This window comes from Phodopus roborovskii, unplaced genomic scaffold, assembly GCF_943737965.1.
Source record: "Phodopus roborovskii unplaced genomic scaffold, PHOROB, whole genome shotgun sequence".
NCBI lineage: Eukaryota > Metazoa > Chordata > Mammalia > Rodentia > Cricetidae > Phodopus > Phodopus roborovskii.
The window spans coordinates 22,315,087-22,334,887 of record NW_026126434.1 but is presented as its reverse complement, the minus strand read 5'-3'; the positions used below and the strand labels follow the sequence as shown (position 1 = coordinate 22,334,887).

General features: G+C 44.8%; 1 protein-coding gene across 4 annotated transcripts in view; it reads left to right on the top strand.

Annotated features, from left to right (window-relative positions):
- Positions 1–19,801, top strand: part of Pcnt (pericentrin) — an 86,869-nt gene that overhangs the window by 4,405 nt on the left and 62,663 nt on the right. For all 4 annotated transcript variants that reach the window (XM_051186942.1, XM_051186943.1, XM_051186944.1 and 1 more), the window contains exons 5-13: positions 1,767–1,822; positions 2,246–2,420; positions 2,973–3,103; positions 5,583–5,694; positions 8,150–8,390; positions 9,187–9,268; positions 12,926–12,980; positions 14,499–14,716; positions 17,967–18,424. In XM_051186942.1, coding sequence (XP_051042899.1) covers positions 1,767–1,822; positions 2,246–2,420; positions 2,973–3,103; positions 5,583–5,694; positions 8,150–8,390; positions 9,187–9,268; positions 12,926–12,980; positions 14,499–14,716; positions 17,967–18,424 — 1,528 coding nt within the window. The remainder of the gene's footprint in view (positions 1–1,766; positions 1,823–2,245; positions 2,421–2,972; positions 3,104–5,582; positions 5,695–8,149; positions 8,391–9,186; positions 9,269–12,925; positions 12,981–14,498; positions 14,717–17,966; positions 18,425–19,801) is intronic.

The following is a 19,801-nucleotide window of genomic DNA, read 5'->3' as shown; positions in this document are numbered from 1 at the left end:
TCTTGTTTTTTCTGGTCATAGCCTAGCCTTTAACACGTAGTCATCTTTCCAGATCTCCCCCACCCTTAACACTCATGCATGCATGTACACAAGCACGTATGTGTTCTCTCTCTCTCTCTCTCTCTCTCTCTCTCTCTCTCTCTCTCTCTCCCTGCTGATTTTCCAAATCATTTTAAGTTCATGCTCCTGTTTTTTTATCCCTCAGGAGGGATGTGAGCCATCCAGTGGTTTCCTCTGTGTTGGCCAGTCCTTAATAGTATTCAGACCCAGCCTCCTTCAACCACAAAGAAACTTGTCTGGGTCTGTGTTGCTGTCTGGGTAGTTATTGGGTTTGGCATGGCTATTCATCTTAGGATAATGTTGCAGGTCTGCATACTGGGTAATATACTCTTAGTCTGCTGTCTACTGCCCATAGGCCTACCTGTTTGGACTGTTTCCTTTCAATTAATTGTATTTTGTGTGTATGGGTGTTTTGCTTATGTGTATAATCTGTGAACCATACATATGTCTGGTGCCTGTGGAGGTCACAAAAGGGCATTATTCTTCCAGAATTGGAGTTACGGATGGTGCTGAACTACCATGTGTGCCCTGGGAGTTGAATCTAGGTCCTCTGGAAGAGCAGCCAATGGTTGTAACTGTTGAGCTATCTTTTCAGCCCCACATTTTTTTTTTTTTAATAAATATCAACTTTATTGAGAAATAATTCCCATGTCACACTGCCTGTGTATTTAAGCAGCACAGTTTGCAGTTTTTGGTGTGTCTACAAAGTTCTATAGACCTCTCCATAGCATGAGTTGAGAGCATTCATCACTCAGAAAGAGGGATTACAGGGTGAGCTTACTTTTCTGCTTGCTTCTCTGGCTTCCTTGTGACAAATAGAAGCATCGTCTCTATCTGAAGCTCTGCTGGAGAAAGCCTGCTTCCTTGCCTGACTCCTTCAGTGTGAAAGACCAGTTTTCTTGTCCAGATGCTTTCTGTTTCTCTAGGCACTTTGAAACAAAATAAATGCATGTTTGTGTTTTCTTCTCTTTTCCATATAAGATCTTTTTAGCCTTTTATGCTTTTCATTGCGGTTGCAGCGGCCCCTCTTCTCTGTGGCCCCTGGTTAGGCCTGCCATCCCTAGGGAAGGAAAGCAAAGGACTCAGTGTCGCTCTGGGATGTACACCTTGCTCTCGAAGGATGGATCCCAGCTTTGCAGTCACCCTTAGACTTGTCTGCTGCCACCTTGTCCGGCCCCAAGCCTCCTGCCACTGCTCTGATTGTTCAGACCTACCCTTTCCTGGCCTTTACATCTGGCTCTCCCTGGGAGGCTCATCAGCTCCTGAGGCCCTGCTGCAACCTATGTGCTTTGTGCTGCTCCCTGCTTGAGTTGGGAGCTGTTGGATCACAGGACAGTTTCTCATGTCCTAAAATCCAGTACCTTACCTTGGCTCCAGTACAGTGGGCACATGATCTTAAACACCCTGCAGTTCTCTTGTCCCGAGATTCCCATGGATTTGAAGATGTCTGTGGTGGGATCCCAGCAGCTGACCTTCAGCTGTACTCTTTAGGAGAACTTGAGTGACTGGGAATTTCAATAGTCTTTATTTTGATGTGAATACATTTATTTTTTTGCTTAAACTAACCATCGTATGCAGGTCTTGTCCAGTGTGTAATGTCAACTGTCAAATGTGGATAGAGGGTACTAGAGCCCCATGTATTTGGGTGATGAGGTCATGGAGAAGGTTGAGACTGTGGTCTGAACCTTGTTATATTTGTCTTGCAGCTGAGCTGAAGGAGAAGTTACGTTCAGAAATGGAGAATAACGTCCAGATGATAGAGGTGTGTAGTTGATTGGAAATACAATCTGTGTATGCACTATTTTGCTTTCACATTCCATTTACCTTCCCCTCACCTGGATGCAAATAAAATCAGTCTAGGAGAATTAGAATGTGCTGGTAGAAAGTGTATTCTTTGTTAACTGTGGTTTTTTAGCAGATTTTTTTTGCTGTTTTGCTGATTCTTGAAATGTGAAGCTTCCCAGCCACCCTTTACATAGCATTGTGGACCCCGTCCCCATCTTCTGTCTGGTGGGGAGAAGTGACTAGCCAGAGGTGTGAATTTGGCAGATGCACCAGGGTGCTAGCCAAGTTGCCATTGGCCCCTTGTAGGAAGGTAGTTTCAAGAGCCTTTGAGAGTCATTTTATGAGATAGCCAACATTCAGAGACTGGTTGTACCACAACACACTGTTCCTTTTAAATTAGACTCTGAAGCAAGATTGGGAATCTGAAAGAGAGTTATGTCTGGAAAATCTCCGCAAAGAATTGTCTGCAAAGCACCAGTCGGAAATGGAGGGTTTGCAAAGCCAGTTTCAGAGAGAATTAGCGGAACAGAGGGCAGAGTTGGAGAAGATTTTTCAAGCCAAACATGAGGCCGAAGGTGAGCCCCTGATTAAAGTGAGAATGTCTGGAAGGGCTGAGTGTCTTCTGTGATGCTAGAGGGGACACTGTTGCGATTGGTCTTGCCTTTCCCACCTTTGCTTCCCAGTACAAGCTGCTGAGGACATATGAGGTCGTGAGAGCCCAGGAGGTGTTGTGGCTGCTAGCCAACTGACCTGCCTCTGTTTCATAGATCCCTCTTACGTATTCAATTACTAAATTATCACTGAAGCAGTAGTATGGTGGCTGCTCACTTTTGATACTCCAGATGTTATGTGGCATAGTGATTCTTTTGGTCTGTGCCTGCGTGTATCTCCTTTCCCTCCATGGAAAGAACAAGCAGCTTCCTGCAGTGGTGTCCTGATGGAGCCTGCTCAGCTTTGTGTCTTTGTTTGTGCCATTGGTATATCCCCCATCCAGACATTCCCAGGTGCTCAGGATGGAATGCGGTGGGCACAATTGTAGGTCTGATATGAAATGCCAATCAGAATTGCTGCTGAAGAAGGAAGCATCATCTTGTTGTAAGCTAGGTGACCTCTGTGTTGCTTTCTAGCTTCCCTGAAGGAGACCCAGCACCAGGCAGCTGTCAAGAAGTTACAGGAAGACCTGCAGTCAGAGCATTGCCAGTATTTACAAGATTTAGAGATGAAATTCAGAGAAAAGGAAAAAGAAAAAGAGTTGGAGGTAGGGAAAAATGTAACTTCCTTTTGGTTGGTTGATTGTATGTAGATGGGGATGGGGTATGTGTGTTTGGGCATTTGTAGGTGCACACATGCATACATGTGGCTAGTCACTTATACACAGAGGTTAATGGCAGGCGTCTCCTTTGTTGTACTCCTGCCATGAGACAGGATCTCTCACTGAACCTTGGGCTCACTGATGGGCTAGACTGATTGGCTGGCAAACTTAGAGTCTTCCTGTCTCTGTTAATCCAGCAGCAAGAAAAGATGACTTATTGTACATGAGTTACACTTGGCCACAGTGGGAACAGAATTAGTCCAGAATGTCACAGGTCCGGGGCAGAGGGCCATCAAGACTGTTTGGTTGTAGTGAAGGCTGCCATTCTCTCAGGTGGTCTCTGCTCTGCGAGCAGATGGTGGTGTTCAGGTCCATTGAGACGTAGACTAACAATAACACAAGTCCATCAACCTGTACCTGCGTCCCAGTCTTTGGCATCCCTTACTTCTGCTCCTCAGCATCGCTGGGTGGACGAGCCAGTTTACTGGGACCTCTGCTTCATCTTTCTTCTCTTGCCCTTCAGCCTGTGCATTCACTCCTTCCTCCACTTCCCTCTCATGGTGCAGGAGTCTCAAGGAAAATGTCTATAAGGCCGAGAGTGCCCCAACTTTTTTACACGGGTGTTGCAGATCTGAACCCATGCTTGAATAGCTGACCTTCTATACTAAGCTATTCCCCTACCCCTGATTATTTAGTTTATTAGAGAAGTCCTGGAAGGGTTTGGAGTTGGACCACTTCATATTTTGATGTCTCCTGAAACTTAAGTGCTGAATTTTGAGAGAATTTGTGATTCATAAGGCATAGAGTCTGCCAGGCCCATGAAATAATGCTTAGTCTTGATTTTGGAAAATATATTATTCTTGACACAGATTCCTGGGATGAAAATTCTGAATTCTAGCAACATAAAATCACATTCTCTGACTATACTTCAGTAAGCACAAAGTTTCTAAAACAGGGTAACCAAAACATTTTTTTTTTTTTTTTTTTTTTTTTTTTTTTTTTGAGACAGGGTTTTCCTGTGGCTTTGGAGGCTGTCCTGGAACTAGCTCTTATAAACCAGGCTGATCTTGAGTTCAAAGAGATCCGCCTGCCTCTGCTTCCCAAGTGCTGGAACTAAAGGCATGTGCCACCACCGCCCGGCTAACCAAAACATTTCTTGTGCTTATGTATTCAAGACTTTTTCCCTAGTGAAATACTAAAAGTCAGACGTGAATACTCAGGTTCTACTCAGAGGCCTCAAGTGTTTTCACAAGAACCAAGCCATCAGTTAAGAAATTAGGGAAAAAAATAAGCCCGAAGCTGGAGTTGGTAATGGTGTGTGCAGAGATTTGCAGACCTGCAAAGGTGTAGTGTTGAGCCATAAGATCTTTAGGAGATCTGCCTGGCTCCATGCTGCTCCTGGGCCTGTACCCTCCTCACGCAGAGGACACAGTCTTGCGTGTTGAGCAGGATACCACACACCTCCCAGTCAGTGCCAATCTTACTGTAACCTGGGGCCTGCAACGGCCTTTTCTTTCCATGTTTGACCATGGGGTGGTGGCCCAAGAGGAGATGTACGTGAGGGTTGTCCTTCAGCCAGCCTTCCTGACCAGGTATTTATCCTTCCCATTGATTACTGGAAGTATATTTCTTTGCTTAGAGAGAAAAACTGACCTGGACAGGAACAGGAACACATGTCCCTGAAAACAAGGCAAAAAAACCAGCTTCTGTGCAGACAATATTCATTAAAAAAAATAATAATCTCAAAAGTTTTAATTAAAACTTATTATCATTTTCACCCTTCCCTTTTTCCCTGTAAGTCCTCCCACGTCCTCCCAGTCCCCCTTACTCCCTCTCAAATTCATGGTCTCTTTTTCTTTGATACTACTGTTATATACAACATGTATATTACACACACACACACACACACACACACACACAGTTGATTTAGTGTTGCTTATATTTCAGGGCTGACAAGTTGATATTGAGTAACTAAGGGTTCCATTATTCTCAAGCTGTTAGTAGTCATTAGTTGCCTATAGTTCTCTGTCCCGAAGTGTGACCTTTTGGGGTCCCTCCCTTCCGTGTTATCAAGGTTGTCACTGTTGGGATCTTGTTTAGGCTTCATATTATTGAGACGGTTTCACAACAGACTTCCTGGTCTTCCTGGCTCTTACAATCTTTCTGCCCTCTCTTCTACAGCCTTCTTTGAGCCTTGGATGTAGGAGATGTGTTGTAGATGTATCTGTTGATGCTGGGTACCCCCCAGATCAGTCATCTGTATTTTGACCAGTTGTGGTTTTCTGTGATGGTCTTACTCTCTATGTGTCTCGTGCATCCATGTGAGATGTGAGACCCTAAGGCGGTATTTTCAGAGTACAGAGTCATGCATGTCGCCTGGTCATCTCCTTTGGTTCTCATGTTAAACGTTTTTTCTTCTTCACAGTTAGAGAATCTTCAAGCATCCTATGAAGAACTGAAGGCTCAGTCCCAAGAAGAAATCAGACGACTATGGTCCCAGCTTGAGTCTGTGAAAACCAATACAGAGGAACTGAATGGTGAGGAATTTTGTGGGATGTTTAGATCCTTCAAAGCTAAGCTATGAGATTTTCATTTATTTCTTTATTCATCCATCCATCCATCCATCCATCCATCCATCCATCCATCCATCCTTGAGATGGTATATTAGAACCTAGGGCCTTGCACATTCTTAGCAAGGGCTGTACCACTGATCAGATCCCAGCCCTGTGACTTCGATTGTTGAACCATAGAATTTACTAGTTGGAGGGAGGGAGAAAGGGGCAGAGAGAGAGAGAGAGGGAGGAAGAGAGAGGGAGGAAGAGAGAAAGGGAGAGAGGAGGAGGGAGGAAGAAGGCAAACTTGTGAGCTTGCCTATACATCTTGAAGATGATACATGTTTATATACAAATGGAGATTTTGACACTGGAATGTATTTGCTGTTCTTGCAGAGGACACATACTTGGTTCCCAGCACTTTCATGACAGGTCACAATCATATGTAACTCCAGTTCTAGGGGATCTGCTGTCCTCCCTGTCCTTTGTGGGTACTGCATGCGCATAAATATATATGTGCATGCACTCAAATACATAAACTCAAATACATAAAATAAAAATAAATCCTTAGTTTGGGGAATAGGGAGAGGGAGGAGGGAACGGAAGGGGAGTGGGCGAAAAATATATAGCTCAATAAAAATGACCCAAAAAAATCCTTAAAAGGAAATTTGTACATAGAGAAAGGCTTCACATTGTGTTTTGTCCCTCAGCGTATCAGCTACATGGTGATCTCATGACTATGCCTTTGATGGTACAAGTTCTTGTGGTGTTAAGTGTCAGTCTTACCAGGCAGTGTTACTGGGATGATTCTTAGCAGGTATTGGGGTTTCAAAATGGGGTCTTTCTGCTCACTCATGTGTGGATGCTTGAGCTTCCCCAGGGCAGCTGCTGTTGAGTTCCTGTGGCTCTGGCTCCAGTTTTGTGAGGTAACAACTGAGTCTCCAGGGCCCAGCAGCTGTGGCTGCTTTTGCTGGAGGCAACCCCAGTCGCATCCTTCCATAGAGTTGAGCGCCCTTGCAGACCCCCAGTCTCTGTTCCCTTTTGTGTCAGCAGCGTCTCTGTATAACCAGGTGGACATGGCCACTCGGAGAGCAGGCAGAGTCACCTATGTTCAAGGACAGAGAAGGCTAGGTCCAGACAGGCCACCAGCATCTGGGGTCACAGCAGCTTAGTGTTAACTAGCATTCTTGGTGTTTATGTGTTCATCTGCAAACAGAGCCTTTGAGACTGCAGATTGCCCTTGAAGATAAATGTTGCTTGGATCAAAGAACAGTTATGAGAAACACAGACAATTTGGCAAAGTACCCTTTGTCATGTGATGGCAAGTAGGGCCTGTTCTCCACCTCCTAGCCTTGAGCTCTGTTCATGGCCGCCACATATTATAGCCAACTCATCATTCCTTTAGGGTCCTCTGATAACTGGAGACTAGAGAAGAGGTGAGCTGATAGGTCTAGCATGTTCTTCCATGAGACTTCATCCTTCAGGAAGCTTCATTTTAAACCTTTGGGGTTGTAACTCGTCAGTCTATCTTGTTTGTTAGTGGTTGCCATAAACGAGTTTGTAGCAGACTTTCTTTTGGGCCACCAACCAGCTCCCAAGTCATGACACTGAGACATTATTGGTTATGAATGCTCAGCCTTATCTTATTCTTGTTTCTTGGTAGCTCGTATAACTTAATTACCCTGTTTGTCTTCATCTATGTTTAGCCTCTGGGCTTTTCCCTTTCTTTTTTGTATGTCCTACTCTGTGTCTGCTGGTTGGTAGCTGCCTGACTAGCCCTGGGAATTTTTCTTTCTCATCTGTTCTCTTCTCCTACTTCTCTCAAGCCTAGGTTCTTCTGCTTATTTTCTCTGGCCACCAGCCCTTCCCTCTCCTGCCTAGCTATTGGCAGTTCAGCTTTTTATTAGACCAGTCAGTCTTAGGCAGGCAAGGTGAAACAGCAGCACATCTTTACATACTTAAACAAATGCAGCATAAACAAATGCATAGCTTTACATAAAGTAATATCCACACACCAGTTGGTAGCATTCATTGGATCGAAAGCTTACATGTGGTTTGTGTTGCTGTGCAGACAATCACTTTGATAGCCTCAAAATATGGGCTCAAAAAAGTTTGGGGTGCTGTGTCTGTGCTCTATGCCCAGGACTGCCACAGCTTACATCCAAGTGTCAGCAGCTGTGCCTTGTTCCATATCTGTTTCTAGAGTTGCTGAGATTGTGTCAGGATACAGTTCTTTGTTGCTAGGACCACGTTTCTTGCTGCAGGCAGTTGCTCTGATTCTCAGTTGCTTGGCTTTTTAAGGGGTTCCTGAAATGTTGAGTGATCCATGAGGCAGGAGGCTCTTATCTACGTACTCGTGAAAAGTCTTCACAGGGACCTTGCTGTTTTCCTGCTTTGTGTGTTTCCCTCTGGGGTGATTACATGCTTCCTCCTGTTGAAGGGTCATGGGAGCCACTTCTGAGCCGGGACTCTCACCTGGAGGAGCTGGAACATTTGCGGTTAGACTTTGCTCAGCAGCAGCAGCAAGAGCGAGCCCAACATGAATTAGAGCTGGAGCATCTTCGAGTCTATTTTGAGAAGAAGTTGAGGGATGCTGAGAAGACATACCAAGAAGACCTGACCTTGTTCCAGCAACGGCTTCAGGAAGCCAGGGAGGATTCTCTGGAGTGTGCAGAGATTAGGTAAAGGAAACATTGTTTCTATTCGGTGGCTTCATGATGTGTGTGTTTGTGTCTGTGTCTGTGTGTGTGTGTATGTGTGTTTGTGTGTGGTGTGGAAGCTTGGGCCAAGTCTGTTTGTAATCTCATACTAATGGAGGACAGTAGAGCTTTGGTGGTTGTTGTTGCTTTACTTGGCCTGGAACTCAAAGAGTCCACCTGCCTCTGCTTTCCTAGTACTGGAATTAAAGGTGTGTAGCACCACTTCAAGCCCAGAGGAGCCAGCATATGGCCCTGTGGTCCATCCAGTCTCACATTTAGACCTAGCTCATCTGGTACCTTACCTCTGTGTGGTTGGCCCAGGGACAGAGTGGGCAAGAAAAGGATGCACTAAGGCTTTTATTTTCAATTTTTTAATGCTTATTTTATGTGTATGAATATTTTCCATGCATGTATGTACATGTACCACATGCCCAAGGAAGTCAGAAGGTGTTGGCTCCCCTGGAACTGGAGCTACAGATGACTTTGAGCTACCATGTGGGTGCTGGGAACTGGACTCAGGTTCTTTGCAAGAGCAACCAGGGCTTTTAACCAATGAGCCGTCTTTCTAGCCCTCAAAGCTTTTATTGTTATTTTTATTTATTTTTGTTGTATTTGCTTTTGAGAGAGGTGTCACTGTGTAGCCCTGGCTGTCCTGGAGTTCATTGTGTCGACCAGGCTGAATTGTACTCACAGAGATCCGCCTGCCTCTGCCTACACCTCCTGAGAGCTGGACCATGCCTAGCACACTAACACTTTTCTGCATGTCGTCTCTCTTTAGTTCATCCTGTATATTTCCAGAGGAGATATCTGGCAGAGGAAGAAAGGAGCAACCCGATCCACTTCAACTGGAGCAGCCAAAGGTGACAGGCTGTGTGATTTTAATCTGAGAGAGGGTTGAGAGTCATCCAACTTTACGTTAGAAACTGGCTTGATTTTCCATCTTCAGAATACCACTCTAACCTCACGTGTGCATCCTGGCTTGTCTAAGGAGTAAGCACAAAGTCTGAGGCCCTCATGCCCTTCCTTCCCTAGTCCTGCTTGCTTGCAGTCTTGCTCATTTCCCAGCTGCCATCAAGGCTTCCTCTGCCACCCTGCATACCTGTCACCCTTGACTTTGACATTCTGGCAGGTGTGAAGCTGAGTTGCTGGGTTTTTGTAAACATTTATTTATTCAGTGTATATGTGTGTATGTGTGTGTATGCTGATCTTGTTGATAGTCATCTCTTCATCTTTTGATTTTCTTGCCTTCATCTCCCAAGTGTTAGGATTACAGGTGTGCACCATCACACCTGGTTTTATGCAGCGCTGGGGATCAAACCCAGAGCTTATGCATGTTAGACAAGTGCTCAAAATAAACTGAGTTACGTCTCCTTATAAAGGTATAATCAGCATGGATTATGGGCCTCCAATATTCTTATTTTATTTCAGTCACCACTTTAAGCGTCCTATCTTAAACAGTCCTGAGGTCATCAAGATAAGACTATATATATAGCATATAAACTTGGGAGGGGGGAGACACAGATCAACCTATGACAGGCTTTTTCGAGCCCTTGAAATTTTTTTTGCCCATATGAGTAACTGGTTTCTCCCTGCTTTGGTAAATATGACAGAGCTCCCCTGTGTTCCATCTTATACCCCATTGGTGTGGCTGCATCCTGCGGCTCTTGTTAATTCTCTGGGGTGTGAGAACCTCACATCCTGTGTGTACTGTTTTTCATGCCAGATGCAAGGTGAGGCCTCTGAGTCTCCTTTCATGGGTATTCTGTCTAGATGGGTTATTAATTGGCCTCTGTTTTCTGTCATCTGTAGCTCTTGAGAACTTCATGATTAAGTTTCCAAACAAAGTGCCCAAAATTCTTTTGTTTTCTTATTTATCTTTTTTTTTTTTTTTTTTTTTTTTTTTTTTTAAGATTTATTTATATAGTGTGTTCAGTGTAGGTCTGCCTATAGGTCAGAAGAGGGCACCAGTTCTCATTACAGTTGGTTATAAGCCACATGTGGTTGCTGGGAATTGAACTCAGGACCTTTGGAAGAGCAGTCAGTGCTCTTAACCACGGAACCATCTTTCCAGCCTCTCATTCATCTTATAGCTGTTTGGATTCTGTTTTCTGGGTAGAGTTTTGTTTTGTTTGTTTGTTTGTTTCACTTTGTGAGTTTTCAGATTAATTTATTACCATTTTGGTCTTATGTTTGGATGTGTGTGAAGGTCAGAAATGTGTTTGTGAGAGTCAGATATCTATTTTTCACCATGTGGGTTCAGGGCATGGTGGTAAGCACCTTTACCTGCTGAGCCATCCCTGGCCTCCCTTTAGTGCTTAGAAATGTCTACGTGCTTCATTGTTTCTACTTTCTGTCTGTCTGGGTCTCGGTTTGGTGTTAAAGGCAGGTGTTTCCTGTGCAGGTTGGTGATCTATGACCACTTGCTTTCATGTGTACTGTGAATCCCATTTATCTGAGTAAGCTCCGAGATGCACTAAGGGGACTGGTGGCATTGATGTCACTCCTAGGTCATTGGACTCCTCCGTCAAAGGTTCTTTTGCCTCCCAGTGGGGGCCTTTGCTACTTTTGTTACCTGAGGAAAGGGGCAGGAAGAAGCTACCCTCCCCCACAACATACACTCTCTGCCTGGGGCCCTGGTGTGTGCAAGGAAAGAATGTGCTATCCACACAGGGTGGAATCTTCCCTGAGCCTGCCTTTCCCGGTCTGAGGCCTTCCTGTCCACCATGAACATCCATCCTGCCCCTGGTTCTTCCTCCTGCTTTCCCAGGAGTCCCGACTGCAGGGTCTTCATCTCCCAGCAGTGGGTTAACATTGGTTCACTGCTCCTCTCTGCTTCTGCTTTTCATAAGTTTATAAATAACATTTTTAAAAAATGTTTTAGGAAGGTGTAGTGATGGGCTCCATGTCTAATGAAGGGAAAGTGCATGTGCATGTATGTAAAATGTTGACAGGTCACAATCCTCTGCAGGTTTCCTGACTGGTCTCATCATAGCTGGGTAGTGAACTGATCACCAAAGTGTGCATGCTCCTTGTCTGAGTGTCTGTCTCTTGTGTGTGCATCTCTTTGGTTGTTCGTGAGGTTGTGTATCTTTTCACTTGTTTATCAACTCTGATTCTATTCCTTATGACTGTATTCTATCTCTGCTCATTTTGCTGCTGTTGTCTCTGCTCCTCCTTCTGGTTTGAATAATTTCTGGCGCTATTCACCTTGGTGCTCTGATGGGGGTGGTTTTCATGCTTTTGCTTGTTGGAACTGACCATCTCTCTCTTTGGAGTGGGCCAAGAGATCCTCTGTGACTTCACCCTGCTTGATCCCCTTGCCTACCCTGTTGTTTACCCTTAGTGAGACAACACTGTCCCACATGAACTTACAGTCACAGGGCCAAGTCTAGCTCATTGGTTTCATGATACCTTTCTCTCTAACAATGAGAATATACGTCTTGTTTTAAACGGTAATTTTGGTTCAATAGAAATTCAGGATGATGAGATCTTTTATGTTTGTTTATTTTTAGTTTTGAGGAACATGGGTTTAGTGACTAAATTTTTCATATATGCTGATGCATCCATTCTGTTGTGATGCAAGAGTGCTCTGAACCTGCAAGGGCAGAGCCTGTTCTCAGGGCTGGGGACTTGGCAGCAACTAGAGATCCACTTGGGTTGCCTCTTCCTTTTTGTAGGGACTGTGTCCTTGCCCCACATCTGAGCAGGTCCAGAATCGGACTGTGAAAGGGATGTTCAGAGGCAGAGAGGATGCCATACAAGTTGGAATCAGGAAGTGTGGAGGCCTATCCTACCTCCATGTGGCTCATGGTATGTCTGAAACAGAGAAGTGACAGTTATGGCACTCGGGCAGTCAGCAGAGATCTCAACCCAGAGCAGCTTCTCCTGAGGGGACAAAAGTGACAGAATCGTTTTGGACAGGCAGGCTAATCCTGGGAGATGAGCAATAGAAATTAGGTTTTAGGAGCATTCTGATCAGGCTGTGGGATGACTGCTAGACTGGCCTTCCATGCTTCCTGGAACTGACTTGGGCCTGAGGTTTAAAGGATAAGCATTTGTATAGTCATTGTTGGGAGGCAGTTCAGAGAAGTAGAATTCAGGAGAGGCCCAGAATTAAGATGAGACTGGATACAGGAGAGATACTGGGGACAGGAAGACAATTGAAGGGTAGGAGGAGAGATGCCAACAATGGACAGGCGAGTGGACATCAGTAAAGGGAGCCCATTAATACTGTGATGGAACACGCATGGGTAGGGTGGCTTCTACTTGCTGCCATGGCCTCTTGTACATGCTGTCCTCAGGCTGTAGCCATTGCTTCTGTGGGTACTCGAATCTGGTCTGGACAGTGGTGGATGGGAAGAGGTACTGTGGCGTGTCTGTACCAGGATCAATTCTGTGGTCTAGTGAATCTAGCTAGGTTTATGTTTTCCTTTGAACACAGCAGAAAATGTCTCACAGTCGTTAACAGAACAGGATGATCAGGCTCACTGACTCACCTGTCCTGTGTGGTCCTTTAGGAGAACTCGACAAGTTTACAAGCAGGACTGGAAGAAGACCCCGGGCATGAAACAGGTGTGTTGAGTTCTTCCCTTGACTTCCAACTCAAGGAGGACAGTCACACAGCTACCTGCTGAGACCCGAGGAAGCAGAACAGGAGGGGCTCCCACTTGTACTCTCAGACCAGCACAGCCAAAGTGTGTCCCATCTGCTCCTCCAGGCTCCTTATTTTCCTGCCAATGCCAATTCCTGATGGAGTGTCTTCCTTATGTTTTATGCCCATGGAGCACCTGCTTTGGCTGGAGGCAATGGTGTCCATATGAAGACCATGAGCCTGTCCCAGTGTAATACACCCGCCTGCTGTGAGGCTCCATCCCCCAGCTGAGCGAGTGCTGTTAGATGGGGCTGAGTTAGGGGAAGGGTGGCCTGAGTGGAAGATGCCTGCTGTTTGTTGGCTTGCTCTGTCTACAGTGATGATTTTCTCCAGACCAGGGTTGGGTCTGATGGAGCTGCACTCTGGGCATAAGCATTGACATCTCACACTCAAGGAGAGACTTGCAGGATGTAGCATGCAGTACTAGGGATGACTGCTCACCTAGGGGAGCTGATAGCAGACTCTGCTTCTTTGGGCCAGCATGATGGCTTAGCCGAGCAAACCAAGGTTGGGGGTCGCCCAGGGAGCTCATGTGGGGTGGCCGGGAGATAGTAGCATAGAAAGACTCTGGCTATCTTCGAGATGTGGTTCCACAGGTCTGGGTAGTGGTCACTTACAGTGATTGTAGAGTGGAACAGCAGAGGCCAGGTGGTGTGAAACATGGTGACAGTGTTTCCATTATTGTTCCGCCCTCCTGGATACAGTGGTTCCCCTGCAGGGGAGGCGAGGAAGCCAGGTTGAGGGCCCCGGCTCTCAGGCAGTGGTGGGATCAGTGTCCACAATCCTGTCGTGTGACGTGAAAGCCAGTGTAGCCCTGGATCAGCATTGAACAGGGCAGGGTGAGAGGTGTGTCCAACATACACCTATCCCTTATTGCACTTGTCCTTGGTGTACCAGGGACCTCCACGGTTGCCTCTGACATGTTCTGTCATTTGTGCTGCTTGTGTCCATGCAGTCCCTGTAGCATGACTTGTTCTTGCTCTAAATCCGGGGCTTGTGCCTTTGTTTCCATCTTCCATAGAGGAAGATCCAGGCTTGATTTAGAGGAGGCAGTGTGCCCACCTTGCACACTCACTTCCTAGGTGCTGTAGACTCAAGCCCTGTGCTGAAACCTTGAATTACCTGTGCCTGTCCCTGTGTGTCTGGTGCCAGCCACAGGGCTCACTCTGGGTGACCAACAGCAGGTTGCTCATCATACCTGACCTTAAGGAATGCCTTGGGCAGCCTAGGTGTGTGCTGTGTAGACCCCGGGGAGTGCTACAACTCAGGGTAGGCCAGGATGCACCTGCAAAGGGGACACTGAAGATTTGGCTCCTCTCCTGGTGCCCCAGGCTGAAGTGTCCTGTTAGCTGAATAGTTCGAAGGCTGCTGCTGTTCTGTGGTGTGTGCCTGTGGATGCCACGGTCGATGATGGTCTCCCTTCTCCCCTGTTCCTCAAGAGCTTGCCCAAGAATGTCTGCAGTATGCACAGGACATGACTGTGGAAGCTGATGCTCAGGTGGCTGCCAGAATCCTGACTTTGGAAGCTGAACACAAGGTTAAACTTTCACTTCTTCAGACTGAGCTCAAGGAAGCAGTTGAACTCTTGAAAACAGAGAACAGGGATTTACAGGAGAAACTGCATCATGAGATCCACCTGAAAGAGGAGCTGGAGAGCGTGAGTAGTGACCCTCAGCAAGGCTCTGTATTCTTGCGGAAGGCTTGTGGTCTGTGTGCACAAGGAGGTCCTGAGGACATCCTGAACTATATATGGCATTGCTGTAGGAGTGTGTACATCAGATTCTGGTGGAAAGAAAGGCAAGTGGGTTTGCCAGCATGCTTCATTAAAGTCTGGTACACAAGGCCAGAGGCAGTTTGACTCCTTAAGGAAATGGTCAGTCAAACTCAAGGGCTCCCAGGAAAGGCACTGGCAATCTTCTGATCTTGACGCCACTGTCTTCAAATATGTTCACATCCTTCGTGGTGATTGTACAACTGCTGTGGACAATTCAGATACTGAGCCTCTCCCCAGGTATTTGTGAGCTTGAGAAAGTCACTGCCATACCATTACGGGCATGGACAGAATGGAAAAGGACAGCCTCTTCAAAGTTACAAAAGGGGCTTCATTATGCAGCCAGTGCAGCTCAGGGAATGTGAGCTGGTATTTCTTTGTCTTTTGCTGCTTGTGTGTTAACTGAGTTGTGCTCCCTTCCTCATACTTTTAACCATGTCTGAAAACATGTCTTTCATGCCCCTGTCCTCATGTGTTCTTCTTTGGAATGACTTTGTGATTTTCATTCTCCATCAAAAAAGAACTTTATAGGATATAATCTTTTTGTTTACAAGATTTGTTACCAAAGTTGCCTTTAAAAGTAAGGATTTGAACAAGATAGAACTAGTAGAACTTTGTAGAAAGCTGTGTGAACCACCTCGCCCAAGTCAGCAACTGTTCATTGTGCTGGCAGCCCATGGGCTGTGACCTGTGATCTTTTCAGACACTGGACTCAAGACTGAGTTTCCTAGACAATAAATGTTTGTTTCCCAGGCCACATTTTTATCTAGAGAGTCAGTTCAAGAAAGGAATGTGGCAAGGTGTGGTGGCCCACACCTTTAATCCCAGGACTCCAAAGGCAGAGTCAGGCAGATCTTTGAGTTTGAGGCCAGCCTGGTTTACATAGAGTTCCAGGACAGTCAGGGCTACATAGAGGAAACCCTGTCTTAAAAAAAAAAAAAAAAAAAATCAAAACAAGCAACAAAAATAACAATAAGAAGGGAATGTGGAATTCTCCTAGAGTAATCTTGTTAAATTTTTGCTTTGAACATTTTGAAGCACTGCTAATACATATACATGTTTGTGATTATATCTTCCTGGAAGATTTACCTTTTTACTATTAATGAAATATCTCCTGATATTCTTTGCCTTAAAATCAATTTATTAAAAATCTTTTTATTAGTACAGTCTTAACAACCTTGGCGTTTATTTAAGAAAAAAGTTCTTGACATAACAGTCTTGCTCAGTTAGGATTATAGGCATGTGCCACTATGTTTAGCATCGTCTGCTTTTTCTTAACTTTTTGTTTCTAAATATTTTTTATTTAGGTTAATGAATATAAAGTTTATTTCATGTAGGTTATGTGGTTAAATATTAACTTATTTTGATAATCTCTGCCTTTTCATTATAGTGCTGAGTCTGTGAACATTTAATGCAGTTACTGATACGGTTAGATTTAGGCCTGCCATCTTATTATTTTCAATATGTCCCTCTGCTCCTTTTTTCTAATCTTTTATGCTGCAGTTTCCTAGGTGCTAACATCCATATATGTTGTTACCTCAGCAATAACAATGTTGTAAGATTTGCTCTGAGAAGTCAGGTATTCAAAAGCAATTAAGGGAGCTGAGTATGGTAGTATATACCTTTAACTCCGGCATCCCTGTACCGCAGAGGCTGATGGAGGCCTGTGATCAGGAGTTCAAAGCCATCATTAACTAAATAGTAAGTTTGAGGCCAGCCTGGCTTACATTATGAGACTCTATCTCAAAGTAAAAATAAAAAGGGAACAACAACAAAACCCCCAAAAATAAAAATAAGTTAAGAAAACTGAAAGGCACTATGGGAAATAATAGTCTTGGACTTAGCAGTTCTGGTGCCCTTCACTCCCTCCTGAGGGTGAGTCCATGTGTTCATCGTTTCCTCTAGCTTTTCCTGTTGTTTGGGTCTTTTGCACAAGTTTTCTTTTATTTAAAGTCTCCCCCCCCCATCTTAATCCTTGTCTTTGGTGACAAGTTTTGTTGTTTTGGTCAGGGTTTAAAGTATTGGTTTGGACCCTATTCTGATGATTTTTATCATCTATGCCTTCCTGGGACTGCCCCAATTGATTGTATTATCTCTTCAGCACAGGTCCCATTTTCCGTTTTTATTTGCTTATTTTATATCCTCTAGTTTTATGTTGCATCTGGATCCTATAGGATTGTGAGATTGGATTCTATAGGACTTTGCCATTTTGTTTCAGCAGGCAGTTATCTTGATGAATTTAAAGTCCACAGCCATCTCTGTTTGGGGAAGAGTGTTTTGTTAAATTCTTTTAGCTATAGCCTGCCTACTTTCAGAGCCCATTCTACATCTGCATTAAATTGGGATCAGTTTGAGTTTAGGCCATGTCTCTTGTTCTACTCAGGAAGAGTTGGTCTGATTAGATTTGTTTACTAATCACCAGAAAAGAGGGAGATAGACTTTAGTTTGATGGAGAATTGTGGTCACTCTCACATTCCTTTTTTGACATTGATTTGCTTCTTTTTGTTCTTGTTGTTATGTTGTTTTTGTTTTTCGAGACAGGGTTTCTCTATATTGCTTTCAGAGGCTGTCCTAGAACTCACTCTGTAGCCCAGGCTGGCCTTGAACTCACAGAGATCCACCTGCCTCTGCCTCCCGAGTGCTGGGATTAAAGGTGTGCGCCACCAACACCCAGCTTGATTGGCTCCTTATTGATACCTTCTTCCTTCTTGGAATTTAAGGTATCTGCCTATCATCGGCTTTTTTTCATTTATCTTCGTATTTAAGTTTTCTTTAGAATTATTTATTTTATTATAGATCCAGGTGACTGAAACATTGGTCCCTCCCCTTGCTGCTATTGGATGTGGCCTCCCCCCCCCAAAAGACCTATAGGTCCACCTGTACTTCAGGTGCCTGTGGGGGCTGCCTGTGTGCTTGTGTTCATGGATCAAGGTGCTGGATTTTGTGGAGAAAAGCAGTTTTACTTTTGTTTTTTTTTTTTAGGGCATTTCCATTTCCATCAACATAAGATGTATTCCTACTGCTGTATTTTGATGTTTTAGCAATCTCCATGTTCATGGGTATACCGGGACCATCACATCCAACAATCTTTCCATTTACTTTCCTTCCTCTTATATAAAATCATGTCGTCTTATAGGTCAAACGTAGTCTAGTTGAAGACCATCAGGTAAAACTAAAAAAAGCGGAGGAGAAGATTCAGCTAATGAAACAAGAGTTCCAAAAAAAGGAAGCCGAGTGGGAGCATTCACACGAGGATCTAAAGAGAGATGCCGAAGAGAGGTTAACTTCCATGTTTCTTGAGCTAAGAGAAAAGGCTGAGTGTGAGAAACAGTCCATAATAAGCAGGTTTGAGCTCCGGGAGTCTGGCATGAGACACCTGCAGGACCAGCAGGCAGCCCAGATCTTGGACCTGGAGAGATCTCTGATGGAGCAGCAGGGCCGCCTGAGACAGCTGGAACAAGAGCTCACTAGAGATGAAGGTCTGCCCTGTAGCCGGTGTGGCCAGGAGCCCCTTGTGGTCCAGGATGAGGAGCACATCATGCTGCTCCGTGAGAAGGAAGACTGCGCTCTCCAACTGATGATGGCCCAGAATAGGTGGGTGATGTTGTGGAATGGTGGCTTTGGTGTGGAGCCCCCTGCCCAAAGTGCTGGCAGAGGCTAAGAGGGACCTAGCAGGATGGAGAATGGAGCTTGGTTGGGTAGAAAACCTAGAAGGATGTGGAACACAGTGTGGTATACCCCATTTTTACTATTCAGCCAGAAGAGAAGGCTGGTGCTCCATGATAAGGTGTGCTGGGGATAGCATAGTCACATGCTCTGCAGAGCTTGAGTACCTTGCACAAACATGAGCGCACATGCATCCTGTGTGTCTTCATTCTTGTTTGTTTTTGAGAAGAGGTCTCCTTTTGTTGCTCAAGCTTGTCTTAAAGGTACACTACTTAAAGGTCCTCTAGCCTCAGCCTCCTAAATGCTGTAATTATAGGTACATCTCCATATCTGGCCTTTATTTTGAGACATAGCCTTCTTGTATAGGCTTTGTTGACTTCATACACTCTGTGTAGCCCTGTCTGACCTGTAACTCCTAACCTGTCCACCTTGGTTTTCTGCATGCATTGTGCCCATTTATGTTTTTGTTCTCTTTTTGCATGTTTTAAAATTTCTGTGACATAGCTTTTGTTAATAACTGAATTTTAATGTTTTCATATATTTAAGTTCTTAAAAAAATATTTTCTGTGTATGGGTGGTGTTCTGCCTATATGTATGTCTGTGCGCTGCCTGTTACGAAGGCCAGAAAAGGACTTAGATCCTCTGGAACTAGAGTTACAGACCTTTTTGAGCTGTCATGTGGGTGCAGAGAATTGAACCCATGTCCTGGAAGAACAGCCAGTTCCCTTAACTCCTCAGCCATCTCTTCATTCTCTCAGTGACAGATTTTCTTGTTTTTTTTTTTTTTTTTTTTGTGTGTGTGTGTGTTGTTTTTGTTTTGTTTTGTTTTTGAGGCAGGGTCTCTCTGTCGTCCTGGCTGTCCTGGTACTAACTGTTTAGACCAAGCTGGTCTCAAATGCACCAAGATCTGCCTGCCTCTGCCTCCCAAATTCTGGGATTGCCATCATACCTGATGTTCAATAATAGAGTCTTAAGCCTCACTTATGATGTCTTATGTGGACATGGCCTTCATTGAGTCTAGTGTTGTGTGGGTCTTTTGAATTTAATCACATTGTTTTAAAAGAAACCATTTCCTTCTAAATCACATACTTCCTTGAAGTTACAGATTTAAAACATTAGCAGATTACTTGCCCCCTTTGGTGCCAAGTCTTTTGCAGCCCTCACTCCTCAGGCTGTAGTGGCTAATGTTTACTTACCATGGGACTGTCGAATCTGCTGGTGGGTTGGCCCCACTTCATTCTACACCTTTCCCAGCTTCTTGGCATCAGGGATGCTAAAGAGTTCTCTGAGTTTGAGATTGAGTTC